Genomic DNA, 19,587 nt, shown 5'->3' on the forward strand with positions numbered 1-19,587 from the left:
CATTATAAGCACATTATCATAGCTTTAAATTCATCATATTTCCATGAGACTCATCATATTTCCATGAGACACCTCAACATAGCTTTAAAAGATCAAGTGTACCATCACTTTATCTTCTTGTCTTTCAATGGAGGATTTATAAACTTGTCAAATTATTGGGTCGACAACATTCACTAGTCCAATGGCCTTTCATATCATTTTAATAATAAAAATTGCCTTCACATTTTGAAGGACTATTTGGAGAATCCATAGTGTTCTTCCTTTAATAATTACCACAATGATGACCATTATAATTCCATTCCTTCACGTAATTTTTCATATCGTTAATCATTTGTCATCTTTCAGACTAATTATTTACTGCTACCACATTCATACGATAGAATGAAGCAAGTCAACATGCGAATTTCAAAGTTATCATATGTTGCTACCACATTCGCTTTAGGAAATGAAGTAAATTCAATTTTTCATCAAATATATTATTTTTTCTTAGTCATCATTTTATCATCACTATGGTGCGTTGACCCAAACTCAATGTCTTACTCATATATGGCGTGTTACGCCATACTTTTATGGGACTTGAATCCAATCATGGTGCATCTAAATTCAAATTGATGTCTTACTGTTTTGGTGTGATAAAACATTAATCTATCGTCTTACCTCAACATTTTTTTATCATGGTGCATCCGGACTTCAACTTGATGTCTTACCCTTTTGGTGCGATGAGACTTGAATCCACCGTCTTACCATTAACCAACGACATAATAGACCGAAATACAACATGACTCACTCTTTGAGTCTTTCAAAATAATCAAAATAATATTCAAACTCATGCTATTAAAACTTTATACCTTCTTCCATTTAAGCAGTTTTTGTAGTAGTATATGAGCCTGTTTGGCTCAGCTTAAAAGCTGGTCAAACTGACTTAAAAGCTGGTTTTTGACTTATTTAACTGTTTGGAAATACTCAAAATAACTTATTTTAAGTTAAAAAAAACTTATTTTAAGCCAAAAGTTAAAAGCTGGGGTAGGGGTGCTTTTTTTTTTTTAGCTTATAAGCTGTTTTAAGTTGACCACATTTTTATCTTTTTGCCCTTAATATTTTTATACAATCTCCAAATTACCCATATAACCCTAAAATCTCTTTTTTCCATTTTCCCTTTTCACGTTTGGCATAACAACTTCAGCACTTTTATCCAAACGCATAACTGCTTATTTTAAAAATAAGTTTCAGCACTTTCAAAAGTACTTTTTTAAAGCTGCTTTTATTAAGCCCATCCAAACGGGCCCTATGTCTTTTGTTCCTGGTCAATGTTAGTGGCCGAACATTATTGTATTCAAAATCATAAAAAGATTTTAAAAAATACATATCTGATTTTATGCATATAATACTTTGATCTTCATAACGAGATCAACCAAAATATGAGCTAAAGAAAAACAAGAATTCACTCTCAATTGGATAGAGTCTCGTGCTCATAACGTGTTATAAAGTTAAGCTCATAAGAATATAATCATAAAGAGAAGAAGACAAATGAAGTAGATAGAAGAAGAGAAATTTTCTTCTTATTTAAGTGTGTGTTACAATGGTGAATGATATCTCATTTATAGGAAGAGAAATCAACCAAAAGTTCACCATGTTTAATAATACATTAGTAGATATATTGCTATCCCAAAAAGATTCATATCACCTTAGAAATACATATCCATAATAAGAATAAGTTTATAATAACCTTAATAAATAATCCACTTAATTCAATAAATTTATAACATTAAGAAGTTGATTAATTTATATAAATAAATAAGCAATAATTGCAAGGTTGGGCTGTTAGTGGCGAATTGGAGGAAGGTATAGTGCAAGTAAAGTGACTTGATTAATATACTATAAAGATATTCCTTCCATTCAAAAGCGGTCATATTTTCCAGAAAATAAAAAATAAGTATCATAATTTAAGATTAAAGTTGACTATTGACAATTTTTTAAAAATGCTACTCAATTAAGTTTATGAATAACTTAATTAAATTATACCTTATCTTTAATATTTTCCTCCGTGACAAGAATTTAAATTCAAAGATTCCGCTTGAAATTTCAAATTGGAGCTAAACTGCTCTCTAATAAAGATGATTTCATGTGTAGAGAAATTTAAATTTGAGATTAAAATAATTAATTAACTATCACATTGCCACGTATTAGACTCAAATGTGACGGCTAAAGTCTTTGATAGAGTGCTTTTGATGAGTGAATTTTCCACTTAAAGTCTTTTCATGTCCATTTTCGTAGAAGATTCCTCATCACTATGACCATTTACATTTTTACACTATAAATTGTGACACATTTCTCCATCTTGTATACCAAAAATTGATGGTTTATATCGATCATATATATTCTGCTTTCACAGGTAATAATTCAATTTTTCCACTACTTTGTCAACATTTCTTTTCAACTATCTCATATTATTAATTGGGCATTACCTGATTATGCAGTGTGAAAAAAGCTCACTCTTCTAATCAACAATTCAGACTTATATATAAGAGTTGTATATGTAAGTTTCCCTTTTCCTAATTTCTATAACTTGACACTGTGTTCAAGAAAGTAAAAAGAATTTTTAAATTTTGTGGTCTTAAACTTAAAATATATAGAATATGATATCATGTTCTTTAATTATAGGAAAAATTACCTTATTAGACGTATATAGGGGTGTTCATGATTTGGTTTGGATCGGTTATTGGTTAAATCAAAACACCAATCTATATGGTTTTTAAATTTCTAAAATCAAACTAAACCAAATGAAAAAACAACCATCGGTTTGATTATAGTCGGGTTGGTTCGTTTTTCTATTTTTTTGTTTGAAAGTAATAAATTTTTTGAGGACATACGTATCTCGATAGACACAGATGCATAGTACATAAACAATCCAGGGAAAAATTACTAGCCATTGTGGGTTCAATCAAACAATGCTAGAGTTATTAATACACGAAAAAGTGATTCAATTATGAGAAAATGTGACTATCTTATGTGAGATAGAGTAGGTAAAGACTAAAATAATAAATTTTGATGGACTTGGACTTAGTATTGTAATAATTGAGCTAAAATTAAAGTGTTGGGCTTGAGAAAATGATAAAGTTAAAAACTCAAGTTGATTAAAATTTAACAAACATTTATATTTTATTTATAAATAAATATATAAGTAATTATAAAATTATATATCTAATTTCTCGTTTCGATTTGATTATTTATGTAGTTGTTTTTTTTAGTAAAACCAAACCAAATAGTATTGATTTTCAAAATTTAAATTCAAACCTAAACAAACCAAATATCGATGTCTTAATCGGTTTGGTTCAGATTGCTATTCGGTTTGATTTTTTAGCCATAACCATGAAAAACCCTAGACGTACATTCGTACCGTATACACTAATTCTACCCATACTTTCAAATAGTTTTCGTATCTTACCAATAACTAAGAGTTTCTTACCATATATTAAGAAAGATATACCTAAATACATGTATTGTTAGTATCAAATACACTAAAATAAAGAAAGAGTTGAGCAAGATAGTCTATATATCAAACATATGTGAACTACACTAGATACATGTGTATGCATGTATTTGGTGTGATTCACATGTATATGAGATACTAGATCATAGGAGAGTGGCGAGGGAGGCGAGAGAGACAAACCAGATATGTTATGTACTTATATATCCTAGATATATACGAAACCACTTGAATACATTGTATCTAAAATAAATTATAACGAACTTTCATCTATGTGTCCCATGATACATGCATCACATATACATATATCTGATATACATGTACCTCATATACAATGTATCTAGAAAGAATTACATTTAATTTTGATGTAGTATCTTGAAATACATGTATTTTGACGTATTTGGGTGTATCTGGACACACTAAAATCTGGTAAGATTAGTAATATTGCAAATTAAAGTATACCTAAGTAATTAACTCCTGAATTAGTGAGATTTTGATAAGTTTTCCTTTATTTTATAGTCTGATACATGTCATGTTATGCGTTATAGTTTATAAAAAGCTGTCACAAAAATGGTAAAAATAAGGAAAAAAAATGAAACAGAGGAAATAATATTATATGATATGTGAATTTATACTTACTAATATAGAAAAATTCTACAAGTGAGGTGTGGAGAGGGTATAATGTATGCAAACCTTACCACTATTTCATGGAGGTAGAGAAACTGGTTCCAAAAGGCCCTGGACTCAAGTGCAACAACTATGAAGAAGAAGAAGAAGACAATGAAAAGAATCGAAATTTAAAAAACAGTGCAAAAATAACCAAAACAACAATTAAGTCATGTGATAATCAAAATGACATAAACAACATGGTAGGGTAGATTATTTTTAACAAAACAATAATAAACCATGATAAAAATAAAAAAGCAAGAACTCAAATAATACAATTAGTACCATTGCAAACACCAACCTCCCTTAGCAAGACAACACTACACAACCTACTAACCTTCTACCCTAATACAAGTTCTCCACACCCTCCTATCTAGGATCATGTTCTCGATAACTTGAAGGTGAGACATATCCTGTCTTATCAACCCTCCTCAGCACTTCTTCGGCCTACCTCTGTCATTTCTCATACTCTCTATAATCAACGTCTCGCACCTTCTCATGGGTTTATCTATAGATCTCCTCTTCATATGTCCAAACCATTCCAGTATTGCTTTCCTCATCTTATCGACTATGGAGGCCACACTCACCTTATTTTGGATATCCTCATCTTCTAATACTATCACTCCTGGTATTACCACATATTCACTTCAACATCCTCATCTCCACAACATGAGAATAGCACATCAAACCAAAAAATTTAAAGTGCTTGGTTGATAGTCTAATTCCACTCCATGTCTCTATATGAGTTCTTCCATCCATAGCTTTAGTGGACAACTTATTTAACAAATATACTGAAATATAAACATTTTTGCCCGAAATCTTTGGGGGAGTTTCTTTTCAACCAAAAATATCTAGTCATTTCAATTATAGTCCCGTTCTTCTTCTCTCAGACTCCATTTTGTTCAGATAAGTAACTTACTGTCAATCTGTGATCAATCCCATATCTTCACAATATTATAGAACTTATTTGAAGTGTATTCACCACTATTGTTGGACCTCGAAGCCTTTAGCATACGACCACTCTATCTTTAGGCAAACACTCTAAATTTCTTGAAAAAACTGAAAATACTTGAGACTTGTTACTCATATACACCCATGGCATAGGTCCACACACATCAGTGTGGACTAGTTTAAGTTTTTTGATTGCCCTCCAGTTAGCACTTTCAGAAAAAAATTCCTATGTATTGTACCTATCTGACATGACTCACAAACTTCTCTAAACAATGAGATCTCAAGTAAATCCTTAGTCAAGTTCATTTTATACATAATTTTAAAGTAACGTAGTTAAAATACCTATATCTTTTCTTCCACAACCATGACTCATCCATACTTGCAAAACTAGCACTATCAAAATTTCTATCTAAAGGAAAAGTTTTATTCAACACGTCTGCTTTAACAACTAAACTATCTTTTGAGTAAGAATCAAACAATGATTGCCCTTAAAAAATAAGGAATAACCTTTACACATCATTTGTCCCACACTTGACAAGTTACATGTTAAACATGGAACATACAACACATCATAAACTAATTTTGTACCCTGTGTAGTTTGAAAGGCAACTAAACCCTTTCCATATGCATGTACTGATTCAGTATTTTTCATTCAATTTAAGTTATAATTGTCATGTCAAGTGTGTGAAACAGTAACTTATTGTGTGACATACGGCTTGTACATTCACTGTTATGAATCATGAGGATTTATTGATTGTTTTTTTTTTGTGAGAATCCATAAACAAACTTTCTTATTCCTTTTCCGACTCATCAGTAAAAATTCCTTGCTACACATGATTTTGTTGTGGTTGATTCTGTTTGACCCTATAATTCTTCTCAATATGATCCATTTTCTACAAAATCTGCATTGAAATGATTGCTTTCCTGTGAACCAATGGTGCTTTTCTTGATGATTAGTTCTTCTACAATGCAAGGTGGAAACTTTTTCTTTCTTTGAAGATTCCTTCTATGTTTTGCCTTTTGTTGTTTTATCTCCTGTCATTCTTCTATTGTCCTTCACAATTCACATGTTGCTTGCCTTTATGCTTTGTCTTTATGCTGCTTTTGCTGCTTTTTCATCTCTTATACTTGATCGTTGTTCTTAGGCTTACAATTTGCTGATCGAAATTGCTAGATATAAAGTCTCCAGATTACAAGATTCCTATTGCTGAAGTCTTGGAATAAAACCTTGTTGGTAAGCTCATCCTCATCTTCTCCACCACCTTTGAGTCTGGAAAGGTTTCAAACAACAATCTTATTTGTTTACAATCTCCACAATTTTGGCAGAGTACTCTTTCACAGTTTCTCCTTCTTTCTCCACTCTGTCACATCTATCGAACTCTACTTTTAGTTTCTCCCATGCTTCTGTAGATGTTTCACAAGCCATTATTTATATCTGAAAGTGCTGAGTGAAGACTTGTGAGAGCCTTTGGTTTCCTTGGCTTTACATCTTCATAAATCTTCATTTGTGCAATAGTTGGACTTGGTTTAAGTGGAGGAGAATCATCTTCATTTTCAACTGTTTTCCATAGACTGAGTGCTTTGAGATAAGCCTTCATGTTTATCACACATATGTGATATTTTTTTCCTGTAAAAATAGAAAGGTTTGCACCCAAGAAATTGTTGGATGCCATGTTACTGCAGCTCAGCTCTCTTATCTTAAAATCACTAAAGAATACCATATATATCTTGCTTTCATAAAAAAAGGCTCTGATACAACTGTTGGAATTTTGGAACTTTATAGAAAAAATTAAAGTTCAATTCATAACATACTACAAATGTCATAAACATATATCTATATAAGCTTTTCAAAAGTTAGTAGACGACCATGCCTATCCAACCACTATCGTACTTTCTTACAAGACTTGTACTATAAAACAAGAACTACCATTCATTTTCAAACTAAGAAAAATGTTCAAAAGAGAACTATTAAACTAAATACTATCGAGAAAAATCTCATTTTCTAACCAATACAACCACTTTAATTCACTATAGGTAAAAAGATATGTCTCTTTATAGCATATCTACTCTTTTTGGTTGTACCATTTTGACACTAAACTAGCTTTATATCTACTTCTCCATCAGGTTTAATTTGTACTTGATCTTTGTAAAATATAGAGATAATGGAACAAGGATGAGGGTTGTTTATATATGAACAAGCAAGTCTATCTTAGGACACAATCAGAAAATCCCTAAATATCTTCTATCTATGATTGTGCTATGTATACAATGTGATAACATATCTATGTACATTAAATAACACTCCCCCTCAAGTCGGAGCATAGATTTTAATCATGCCCAATTTATAACAAAGATATTCCACTCGAGTTCCATTTAAAGTCTTCGTGAATATATCTCTAAATTGCTTTCCTATCTTCACATAACCGATAGAAATCATGTTCTCTTGATTCTTTCACGAATAAAGTCACAGTCAACCTCAAATGCTTCGTCCGTTCATGATACACTGGATTTGAGGTTAAGTGGAGAGCAACCGGATTATCACCAAAGTTTTGCAGATAAAGGCTTCAACCCAATCAGTTAAGAGGTGATGTATCTGTTGTATTTCACATGTGGATTGAGCCATTTCCCTATACTTAGATTCTGCACTAGATCGAAATACAACATTTTGTTTCTTACTCCTCCAAGATATAAGATTTCCACCAACAAAAACGCAGTAGCCAGTTGTAGATCTTTTATCAATTCTTGATCCAGCCCAATCAGCATCTACAAAACACTCATATGAGTATGTCCGTGATCACTATACAATATGCCAAGAGTAGGAGCTCCTTTGAATTAACATAAGCTTTGCACCAAGGCTTTCCAATGTTTGATTGTCGGTGCAGACATGAATTGACTTACAATACTGACAACATAAGCAATTTCTAGGTGGGTTACTGTGAGATATTTTGGTTTCCCAACTAACCTTAAAACGATGTACACTAGGAACCACTGGTATGTTGCATGGCTTGGCTCCCAACTTTCCAGTTTCTGTAAGTAGGTCAAGTACATACTTTCTTTGGGACGAGAAAATTCCTTTCTTGCTTCTTGTTACTTCTACGCCTAAGAAGTATTTCAATTGCCCCAAGTCTTTGGTATGAAACTTGGCATGTAAAATTTTCTTGAGAGAAGAAATACATGCACAATCATCTTGTGTAATAACAATATTTCAACATAGACAACTAGAAGAATAACACCAACAGTTGATTGTCTATAAAAAAAACTAAGTAATCACACTTGCTCTTTTTCAACCCAAACTCTTGAACTACATCGCTGAATTTTCCAAACCAAGCACGAGGACTCTGTTTTAGACCATATAGAGACTTTTTTAGATGACAAACTTTTCAATACTCCACCTGAGTAACAAACCCAGATGGTTGCTCCATATAAACCTCTTCATGAAGATCACCATGAAGAAACACATTCTTGATATTCAACTAATGTAATGGCCAATGTTGAGAAGCAACCAAGGAAATAAACAAGCGAACATAAGTGACCTTGACTACTAGAGATAAGGTATCAAAATAATCCACCCCATAAATCTGAGCATAGACTTTAGCTACAGGTCTAGCCTTAAGTCTTGCAACAGATCCATCTGGATTAACTTTGACTGCAAATACCCATTTGCACCCTACTACTTTCTTTCCATGGGGTAAATCCATCGAATCCCAAGTGTGATTTTCATCTAAAGCATGTATATCCTCAGACATTGCGTCTTGCCATCCAGGATTTTTCAAGGCTTCTTTCACTATTTTGGGGATAGATATAGAGTCTAGAGAGGCAATCAAAGAACGAGATGAAGGAGATAAACAATTATAAGAAACAAAATTGGCAATGGAATATTTGGATGTGTATTGATGTGACTTTTCCAAAGAGCTATAGGAAGGTTAAGATTTTCTGAAGCATCAAGTGAAGGAGGATTTGATGACAAAGGAATTGATGTAGGACATGTGTCATTAGTATCTTGCCTCCGTGTGTAAACTTGGACAATTGGTGGTCTTGCTGGTACAAATAAAGCATGCTTTGAAGGCATAAGAGTTGATTAATGCTCAATAGAAGAACTAGGATATGGAAGAACAACATCATTTGATTGATCTATCACAACATGGTAAATCGATAAACTAACCATTCATCTTCCTCCCCCTGACTTGTAGAAACGGGAGGTGCATAATACCACATCAGTGGACACCAAATATTTGCCAATTTCAGTATAATAACATCGATACCCCTTCTGAAGCCGAGAATAGCCCAAGAAAACACAATTCAATGCCTGTGGATCAAACTTGATAAGAGATGGTCGAACATCTCAGACATTACATGTGCTACCAAATACCTTAGGTTCTCCTGCAAAAAATGACTTGTTTGGAAATAGAAAACTGCAAGGCACATTACCAATAAGCACAGTTGCTGACATGCAATTAATCAGAAAACAAGTTGTAGAGATCACATCTATCCAAAACTATTTAGGAACTTTTATTTGGAACAAAATGTTTGGATTGTCGCGAGTAGATGTTTATTCTTCCTTTCAGCAACTCCATTTTGAGAGGGTGTATTAACACATGAAGATTGATAGAGAATATTGTGTTGTCTCATGTAAGACTGGAATATTTCTAACATGTATTCTTTAGCATTATCACTCCTTAGAATGCATACTGAAGCATCGAATTGAGTTTTGACTTTGGCATGGAAGGCACAAAAGTGGGTAAATATTTCAGAGGCGTTTCATAAAATAAACTCAAGCCATTCGAGAGAAATCATCCACAAAAGTTACAAAATAATAATGCCCTATTTTGGAAATAACAGGACATGGTCCCTAAACATCATAATGAACTAACTTAAAAGCTGAATTAACTCGTTCATTAACCTTTGACCTAATGAGATGTGATGGTGTTTTGCAAAATGACGACTCACAATCCAATGAAGAAATATTTCTTCAACACAAGTAAAGAAGGATGACCCAATCAACAATGTGCTTCAAATGGAGACACAACACTAGAGCTGGCAACAAATTGAGATTCTTATTCATCAAGGATGTAGAGATCATCAGATACATGTCCTTTACCAATAACTCAATTTGTCATAAGATCACGAAACATACAATGATCGGGAAAGAAAGATATATAACACTTAAAGTATCTTGTAAGTTTAAAACGGAAATCAAATTAATGGCCAGTTTTGATAGACTTAATACAGATGATAGGGTAATAGATGAGGTTGGTTTTACAGTCCCTGATCCAAGACTATTACAAGTAGATCCATCAGGTACAGTAATCGGAGAGGGTGTTTTGTGTGATTGAAATTTAGAAAAGATATTGGGATTATCCTTCATGTGATTTGTGGCACCTGAATTAATCACCCATTTATTTGAAGAGGCAATAAGATATGTTTTATTTGATTCACAAAGAGGTTAACTAAAGCGGATTCCTTCTCTGATTATGATATTGACCGAATCTAGCAAACTTATCGGCTGAAACCCAAACTATTTTCTCAGATAATGGACTATAACGAGACACTTTGAACTAATATTTAGTCCAAAAGGATTTAGAAATAGATTATAGATGACTATAGGTAAAAGGGGCTGCAACCAAATTAACAAAGACTTGTAAATAAGTTATCTGTGAACAAAGATGTCTCTCACAGACCAAAAAGATATTTGGACACTACTGAGACTTGAACCCAATATGAAAATATACTTGAACAAACCTAAGAGTAAACTTGAAACTTCACCCAGTTCCTCGAAACAATATCCTTTCAAAATTCTTGAATCTAGACAAAATCACCAAAAAGATTCAAATTGAATATAGAATCGAAAATCCACAAATACCAAAATCCAACACTCAAAATGAATGAGTTAAAAAAAGATCAAAAAATCAGTTACCATTGTGAATATCGAGACAATATCCAAGAAGTAAGCCAAATCAATTTTGCCAGACCACAGTCTTGCAATTGAAAGACAACCCAAATAGCTATGACCTCCTCTCGAACTACCATGAAGACATGAAATTTATAATCAATAATTTTGAGCCCAAATGACTCTGATACCATGTAAATATAGAGATAATGGAACAATCATACTTCTCATATCATTCTAAGGATGAGGGTTATTTATATGTGTACAAGCAAGTCTATCTAAGGACACAAAATCAGAAAGTCCGTTAATATTGTATATCTATGATTGTGCTATGTATACAATATGATAATGTCTCTATTTACATTCAATAACAATCTTAAATATCCAATCCCCCCAAAGTATTAGTTTTTGGAAAAAGGCTCAAATATGTCATTGAACTTTCAGAAAAGGCTCATTTATGTCATCAGTTAAAGTTTGACTCATTTATGTCATTACCGTTAACGAAAAGGCTCATTCATGTCATTATGTTTTAACAATGGTTTGGCAAAACTATTTTTGACACGTGGCGAATTATATTTGGCAACGTCATCAATTTTTTAATAAAAAAAATTAAAAAGAAAAATAATTCAATTTTTATTCAGAATTTTGAATTTTTTTATTAAATAAATTGATGGCGTTGCCAATTATAATTCGGCCACGTCATCAATTTATTTAATTAAAAGAATAAAAAAAATTAAATCACTTTTTTTTCAGAATTAAGATTTTTTTATTTAAAAAATTGATGACGTGGACGAATTTTAATTGGCCACGTGTCAAAAATGGTTTTGCAAAATCACCGTTAAAAATAATGGCATGAATTTAACTGTAATGGCATAAATAAGCCAAACTTTAAATTGATGGCATAAATGAGCCTTTTCTGAAAGTTCAATCACATATTTGAGCCTTTTCATTTTAGTTTTTTCAATGCCTTAATTGCTAACTACATGGCCTGAATTCACATTTCATAATAAATCTGGGCATGGATGGATCTAGGTAGAACACATTTGTCGGAAAATCTTGAATTGACAAATTTATGTTTTATGTATATATATTAAATGTTGAATCCCCTTGACACAAGCCAAGAGTTACGATGGATGAATCTTAGAAGATGGATCACCACCTATATCTCTGGTTGAGCTAGGTTGGTTGTATCTTCATGTGAATCATCAGTGTGAGTTGACTGCTCAGGCATCCTTCATAACTCATATTTTCTAACAAGGCCATCCAGTCAGCCTGATCTGTATTGCTGGAAGAGAAGTACATTTTTAGTGAAACTACATCCCTACTAACAAAAAGCATTTTGTACTCGAGATCATAGAGCTTATAACCTTTCTGATTGTTGGCAGATCTAATCATCATTGATATGATATCCTTAAGCGCAAATTTATCTGCTTTGATCAAGTTAGTTGCATGACATAGGCAACTAATAACTCTCATACCACGTGCAGTTCATTCCCTCTCCCTCTATCGAATTGTCACTAGGTCTGAAAATAACATTAGCAAGCCCAAACAGATTTTCGATCACCTAGCTAACTTCACCCCCACCATCACACCTACTAGTGCCAAACAAGTACAAACACATCCCGACTGGCGAGAAGTGATGAAACACGAACTTGATGCCTTGATGAAAAACCAGATTCGGAAAACTTGTTCTGCCTGACCCGACGAAAAATATTGTATCCTGCAAGCGGATTTTAAGGATCAAAAGGAATGCAGATGGGTCCATTGACAGATACAAAGCACGCTAGCTTGCAAAAGACTTCACTCAGAGGAAGGGCATTGATTTCCACGGAACATTCAGTCTGATCGTCAAGCTTACCACAGTTTGCATCATCCTCTATGTGGTACTTCACTACAAATGATACCTCTGTCAACTTGATGCCAACAATGCTTTCTGCTAAGGTGATCTGGACGAGGAGGTGTACATGGCATAACCTCCGGGGTTCGCTAGTGATGACAAGTCGACACACATCTGTCGGTTGCACAAGGCGATCTATGGCATGAAACAAGCCCCTCGGGCGTGGTACAATATATGTGCTCACAGGTTATCTTTCTTCCATGGGTTTTGTTTAAGAAAAAATCAGAGACCTCGCTACTTGTCAGACATGGTCTAGTGATACATTGTTTGTCCTTTTCCATCTCAATGATATTATTTTCACTTGGAGCAACCCTTCCATTGTCAAAGCAGTTATCACTTCTTACTTCTCGTTTCTCAATTAAAGACTAATTAAGAAATCTTCACTATTTTCTTAGTGTTGAGGTGATACGCAGCTATGAAAGTTTTAATTCTCAGCCAGGCAAACTATGTGAACGAGATCTTGAATGATGAGCTAATGTTTCACTGCAAAGGTGTCCAAGCACCAAAGAATGCCTCTGAGTCTCTCAATCTATCTGATGGTACTCACGTGACTGATACAACTCATAATCGTCGAGTCTTAGGTACTCTCCAATGCATATCGTTTACTAGATCTGACATCGCATATGCAGTCAACAAGTTGTCTCAGTTCATTCAAGCACCATATTGGACCTTCACTGGAAAGTTGTGAGGCATGTTCTCCGGGACCTTTGTGGTATGATCCAACTAGGCTTGCGTGTGACTCCCATTGATGACTTTTATCTTCAAGTGTAATCCTATGCGGATTGGGCGTGGGACATCAGTAATAGAGTCTGTAAATAGGTCTACCTCTTGTTCCTTGGTCACAATCCAATTAGCTGGTCTTGAAAGAAGAAAAATATTGTCTCTCGCTCCTCCATAGAGGCTGAATACAGAGCGGTGGCTAATGCCCTTGCTAAAACCCTGTGGGTGACCAATCTCTTGAATGAGCTGCAATTTCCAGTACATAATTAAGTCACCTATCATTTCCTGTGGCAATCTTGGAGCAACATTCTTTAGCAAGAATCGTATCCTCCATCTTGTGAAGCATTCTGCAATGGACTTTCACTTTGTCCGCCACCATTTTGAAAAGAAAAGGATTTGTTCTGTTCACGCCCAAGGTCCCGACCAACTGACGCTCCCACCAAAGCACTGGCTAAGCCTGCATTGAGAGTAATCTATTCAAGTTAGGCTTAGTGACCCATCGCCTAACTTGAGGGGGCGTATTGGAACACTATGTTTGTATAGTGTTCAAATATGTTCAGGACCTGAGATTCTTAGGTTGGGTACTTTGTTTATGATTATATGTCAATATTCATTGTTTATTAGTTAAGATAATTTATCAGTGTTTAGTTAGGAGTGTAGTTAATTTTTGTAAATATTTAAGCAACTGATGCTTTCATTAATAACATACAGAGTTTACATAACTTCTCTAAGTGTTCATAGACATAAACTATTAAATTAGATTGAAAAATACTCATACTAATAATGCAAGTATATAAGTTAAATATTACTTTTATTGGACTATTTGTTCTTTTGTTTTTTTTGAAATAATCTTTGTTTTCACCTCTTTGTAGCATTGATGATCTTGTAAAATAGTCCATTTGATATCTATTTTATTGTTTGATTTGTTATTTCTAGTGAGTGACCATGGCTGACATGCTAGCAAATCTAGCTAAAGAAAGATTATGGGAACCTTATAGAGGACTCGAAAAGAAGATAGTGAATCTAAAGGGAAAGATGGAGTTGCTCGGTAGCCGAAAGGTTGATATAGTGGCTACAATAGAAGATGCTGAATTTCGTTCATCCAAGAAAAGGAAAACAGAAGTTCAAACATGGTTATGCAATGTCAATGACAAACTAGAAGATTTCCAGAGCCTTGAGAAAGAAGTTCAAGAGTGTGGCCGATTTGATCGTATAAAATTGGCAAATTTTGCTGATACAATGATTGAGGAAGCTGAGGAACTCATAAAGCAAGGTAAATTTCCTGAAGGGGTTTTACATAATATATATGAAGAAAAAGGGGAGCCTTTGGTGACAACAAATTTAAAAGGCCAAGTATTCAGACAAAATTCGGAAAATATATCTGAAATACTAAGGAACGATGAGGTATCGATCATTGGCATTTATGGCATGGGTGGGGTGGGTAAAACCACTATGGCTATGAATATCCACAACGAGTTATTACAAGAAAGTAGATTCTCGGGTCACATTTATTGGGTCACTGTATCTCAAGATTCGAGTATTCAAAAGTTACAAAGTGGCATAGCCGAGAATGTTGGCTTAGATCTTTCTTGTGTTAATGATGAGATAAAAAGGGCTGCTAAGCTATTCCAAGCATTGAAGAGAATGAATACTTTTGTCCTAATACTCGATGATGTTTGGAATAACTTTGACGTGAAAAAAGTGGGGATTCCACTTGGAAATGATGGAGGCAAAATGATCATAACAAGCCGATCACTTGAAGTATGCCGTAGAGTTGGTTGCCAAAAGAATGTCAAAGTCAATCCTCTTTCTAATGTAGAAGCTTGGGATTTATTTACTGAGAAACTTGGACATGGCAATAATAATGACGTACAAGTAATCCCGATTGAAATAGAAAAAATAGCAATGAAAGTGGCAGAGAGATGTGCTGGCTTACCACTTGGAATCATAACAATGGCTGGTTGTATGAAGGGAGTAAATGACATTTTTGAATGGAAGGACGTGTTGCAAGAGTTGGAAGAATCTTCCATGATGCAAGATGATATGAAGAGTGAGGTGTTCCCTATTCTCCATTGTAGTTATACTCGCTTGAGGGATCCCCGGTTACAAAAGTGTTTCTTGTATTGTTGCCTATATCCAGAGGACTTTGAAATTCCAAGAGTTGAGTTAGTAAACAAGTTCATCATGGAGGGATATATAAATGCAAGGAATAGTAGGCAAGCACAAATAGACCAAGGTCATGCCATACTAAATAAGCTAGAAAATGTATGTTTGCTAGAAAGCACTGAGGATGTAGATGAAAATAAATGTGTTAAGATGCATGACTTGATACGAGAAATGGCTATAAAAATCACCAGCCATCCTCATCATCATGATCGCTTCATGGTAAAAGCTGGAATGCAATTGAGAAAGATGCCAGAGCTTTGTGAATGGTCAGAAGATCTCGACAAGGTATCCTTGATGCGTAATTGTATAAATCAGATTTCTCCTTGTGAACTATACAAATGTTTAAAACTGACAACCCTATTGTTACAAAAGAATGGCTTGTTGCGAGAAATTCCATACTCATTTTTCATGTTCAAGCCTTCTCTACGAGTTCTGGATCTAAGCTATACCAACATTGAAAATTTGCCTGACTCTCTATCAACCTTGGAAAATTTGAATGCCTTAATGCTTAAAGGTTGTGGAGAACTTAGCTTTGTACCATCACTGAGCAACCTTAAGGTACTTAGCGAACTTGAGCTTACTGGAACAGGGATTAAGCAAGTTCCCGTAGGCATACCTAACTTGGTTAAGTTGAAATGTCTAACCATGAGTGGGTTGAAGAAGCTACGTAGTGAACCACCCATAGATATGTTTGCAAGCCTATCCCATCTCCAGCGTCTCATGACTCCGTTTTCTATACGAGCAATGGATCTAAAAAGGATGAAACAACTTGAAGAATTTGGAGGTAAGATGTTCAGTCTGTCTGATTTCAACAGTTTTGTAGCAAATCGAGAATGTTATGGGCAGCCAATCTTCTTTAGAGTCACTCTAAATGGTTTGACCAGTGATTGTGTTGGAGATTTGTATGAATACCCTGTGATATTTTCCAGCAAAGAAGTCATTTTGAAGGATTACTGCCTGAAGGGTGGAAATGTAGTACAACCCTTGAGGGAACAGTCAGAAGCGGTAATCAATATTCCAAGGGACCTGCAAAGACTTGAAGTTTCATGGTGCGACTTCGTAAGTTCGGATAATAGCTTCTTAAGTGCCATGCCATCCTTGATCAATTTGACAGATTTGAAGATAGTCAAAATTGTTTCTTGTGACGGTATAGAGTGCATACTCCGATTACCCTCCAATTGCCAAGAATTGATTGTGCCAGAAGGACTTGGGTCGTTACTCAAAAGCTTGGAGAATTTGGAACTGCACAATTTGAAGGATATTGTTAACCTTATTGACATCCAACCTAATACTGAAGCATCTTTTACGGCTCTTTCACATGGATCTTTTTCAAACTTGAAGAAGTTAAGGATTGAACATTGTTGCCAAATCAAGGTGCTGTTTCCTCCATGGTTATGGAAAAATCTCCACCACCTTGAACATGTTGTGGTGTCATATTGTGAGGGGATAGATGAAATTATTAGCGAGAATGAGGAAGAGGAATTGGATCAAGAGGCGAGCAGTCAATACCTGAGTAGTCCTTCATCATTGTTTGCCTCTACCGATGTCATCCTCCCTAAACTAAGAGTAGTTCATTTGACTGAGCTACCGGCACTCAAAAGCATATATAAGGGAAGAATGACTTGTGTATCCCTTGAGGAAATAGGTCTCTGTGGCTGTCCAAAGCTTGAAAGACTGCCATTTTTTCATCCTCTTCGTGATGGAGAACCACTGCTTATTCCGCATGCTCTTAGATCTATATATGTAAGTCGAGAACTTTGGGAATCACTAGAGTGGGACTATCCTCAAGCTAAGAGTATGCTTCGACAGAATTTCATACATGATCAACTACCTCAAACTTGTGCCACCAGCTGAGAGTAAGCTCAGGTCAGTGCTTCTTCATTTGCATTTTAAACTATGGATACTACATAACACTTAAGATTTCACATGTCACATCCTTTATATCTCTTTATTTGATTTCTGCCATTTTAGGTTGAAACGTCGAGCACCTGCAATACCTCTCTGTTCCAAGCAATCAGAAACTAACTTCAGATGGAAGCATCTGTCAATAATATCTGAGGTACTTAGTTCATTTCTATCACTTTTTCTCATTGTCATAAATTATCTTCCATGATGAAAAAATACTTAAAGGAACACATTTCAACAACTTTATCCATCAAGACATGTAGAAGCAATCACCTAGCGTTTTGTCTCTATTGGGATTTGAACGTCGTCAGACCTCACGGTATTCAGTTCGAATTCACTTTATTGACCACTAGGTCACACCCTTGGTTGCAGTAGATGAACTTATGTAATACCATTGAACCTGAATATTAACTCTTAATACAATGGAAGTTCGATTCTGTCCACAATAACACCAAAATTGTGTTTTTTGCCAATATTAGATTAAGGTAATCTGTATGCTCTAATTTATGGTGATTTTTATGTTCCTTCTCTTGCACCAGATTCTTGGGATCGGCAGTGCTACTATGGTGAAAAATATGGGAATTGCAGCTACTGAATTTGTATTTTTTAAAATTGCTAAATAGTAATACTTCGTATATTACTCTAATAAAGAGTGTATCTGCAAAACTTCAATTTTGAAGGGTTAAATGATGTTATTTGCTTGATAAATACTTGTTATACGGAATTCGAGATAATACGAGAAAATATAAATGCGAAAAACAAGACAACAGATTTACGTGGTTCACCAATAAATTGGCTACGTCCACGGGGAAGAGAGGGAGCAGTTTTATTATGGAGAGGCAAAAACAGAATTACAGAATAGGGTTTGCCATAGCGTCTATATATAGTGCTAAGCTACGCCCTAACAGGCTTGGGCCCAAAATACTTAATTGACAGATAATTAAGGGCCCAATTCAAGGCATTCAACAAATCTCCACCTTGACTTGAATTCTCCAAACAGATTCTTCAGACGCACTATGATAGTGCCAGGCCTCCCCCTCTTCCTCAGAATTGCCCCGCAGGGCAATTAACAGCTTCTGATGTTGAGCAAGTCCAAACAGTGTTGAAACTTGCTCTGTGGAACCGGCTTTGTGAACATATCAGCAGGATTATCAGCAGTTCCTACTTTCTTCACCTTGATTCTCTTCTCAGTTCTCAGAAAATGATATCTTACGTCAATATGCTTGGTTCTCTCATGATGGACTTGATCCTTGGCTAAACAAATTGCGCTCAAACTGTCACAATACACCGTAGCCTGATCATGATGCAGACCAAGATCACTAACCAGCCCTTTTAGCTAAATCCCTTCTTTTGCAGTCTCTGTCAAGGCCATGTACTCCGCTTCCGTAGTAGACAAAGTCATTGTAGGTTGCAAAGTTGCCTTCCAACTGACGACAGATCCTCCAAGGGTAAACACATAGCCAGTCATCGATCTTCTTGTGTCAACATCTCCAGCATAGTCAGAATCAGAATAGCCAGTAACCAAGCACTGAGTATCACCTCCATAAATGAGACCAACGTCAGATGTACCTCTAAGGTACCGGAAAATTCTCTTCACAGCCTGCCAATGTTCTCTCCCTGGTTGTCCCATGAATCTGCTCACTACACTGACTGCATGTGCTAAATCTGGCCTTGTACAGACCATAGCATACATCAAACTTCCTACGGCACTGGCATAAGGGACTCGTGACATATACTCTTTCTCTTCTTCTGATTGTGGAGCGAACATGGCAGTGAGATGGATATTGGCAGCACTGGGGGTATCAATAGGCTTAGATGAAGACATGCCAAACCTCGCCAAGACCTTCTGAATGTAGCTTCTCTGTGACAAGAAAAGCTTCCTTCTCTCTCTGTCTCTAATGATCTCCA

General features: G+C 35.0%; 1 protein-coding gene across 4 annotated transcripts; it reads left to right on the top strand.

Moving 5' to 3' along the window:
- Positions 1 to 2,282: 2,282 nt before the first annotated feature.
- Positions 2,283 to 18,387, top strand: LOC101257618 (disease resistance protein SUMM2-like). Of its 4 annotated transcripts, none has more exons than XR_003245193.2 (5): positions 2,283 to 2,392; positions 2,478 to 2,536; positions 14,545 to 17,640; positions 17,746 to 17,833; positions 18,219 to 18,387. XR_003245193.2 is itself a non-coding variant. In XM_069293326.1 (5 exons), exon 4 carries the CDS (start codon positions 14,554 to 14,556, stop codon positions 17,626 to 17,628), a length of 3,075 nt encoding a protein of 1,024 aa, XP_069149427.1. In that variant the 5' UTR covers positions 2,343 to 2,392; positions 2,478 to 2,536; positions 6,279 to 6,338; positions 14,545 to 14,553; the 3' UTR covers positions 17,629 to 17,640; positions 17,746 to 18,128. The 4 variants fall into 4 exon arrangements, 2 of the variants coding, with proteins under 2 accessions (XP_019067712.2, XP_069149427.1); XM_069293326.1 differs by lacking the exon at positions 18,219 to 18,387 and adding an exon at positions 6,279 to 6,338 and having other exon boundaries at positions 2,343 to 2,392; positions 17,746 to 18,128; XM_019212167.3 differs by lacking the exon at positions 18,219 to 18,387 and having other exon boundaries at positions 17,746 to 18,128.
- Positions 18,388 to 19,587: the final 1,200 nt, after the last annotated feature.

Source organism: Solanum lycopersicum, chromosome 2 (genome assembly GCF_036512215.1).
Source record: "Solanum lycopersicum chromosome 2, SLM_r2.1".
Classification (NCBI taxonomy): Eukaryota; Viridiplantae; Streptophyta; class Magnoliopsida; order Solanales; family Solanaceae; genus Solanum; species Solanum lycopersicum.

Bases quoted from the DNA above. Each gene is read 5' to 3' on its own strand.
- LOC101257618 (XM_019212167.3), top strand. From the start codon at position 14,554: ATGGCTGACATGCTAGCAAATCTAGCTAAAGAAAGATTATGGGAACCT.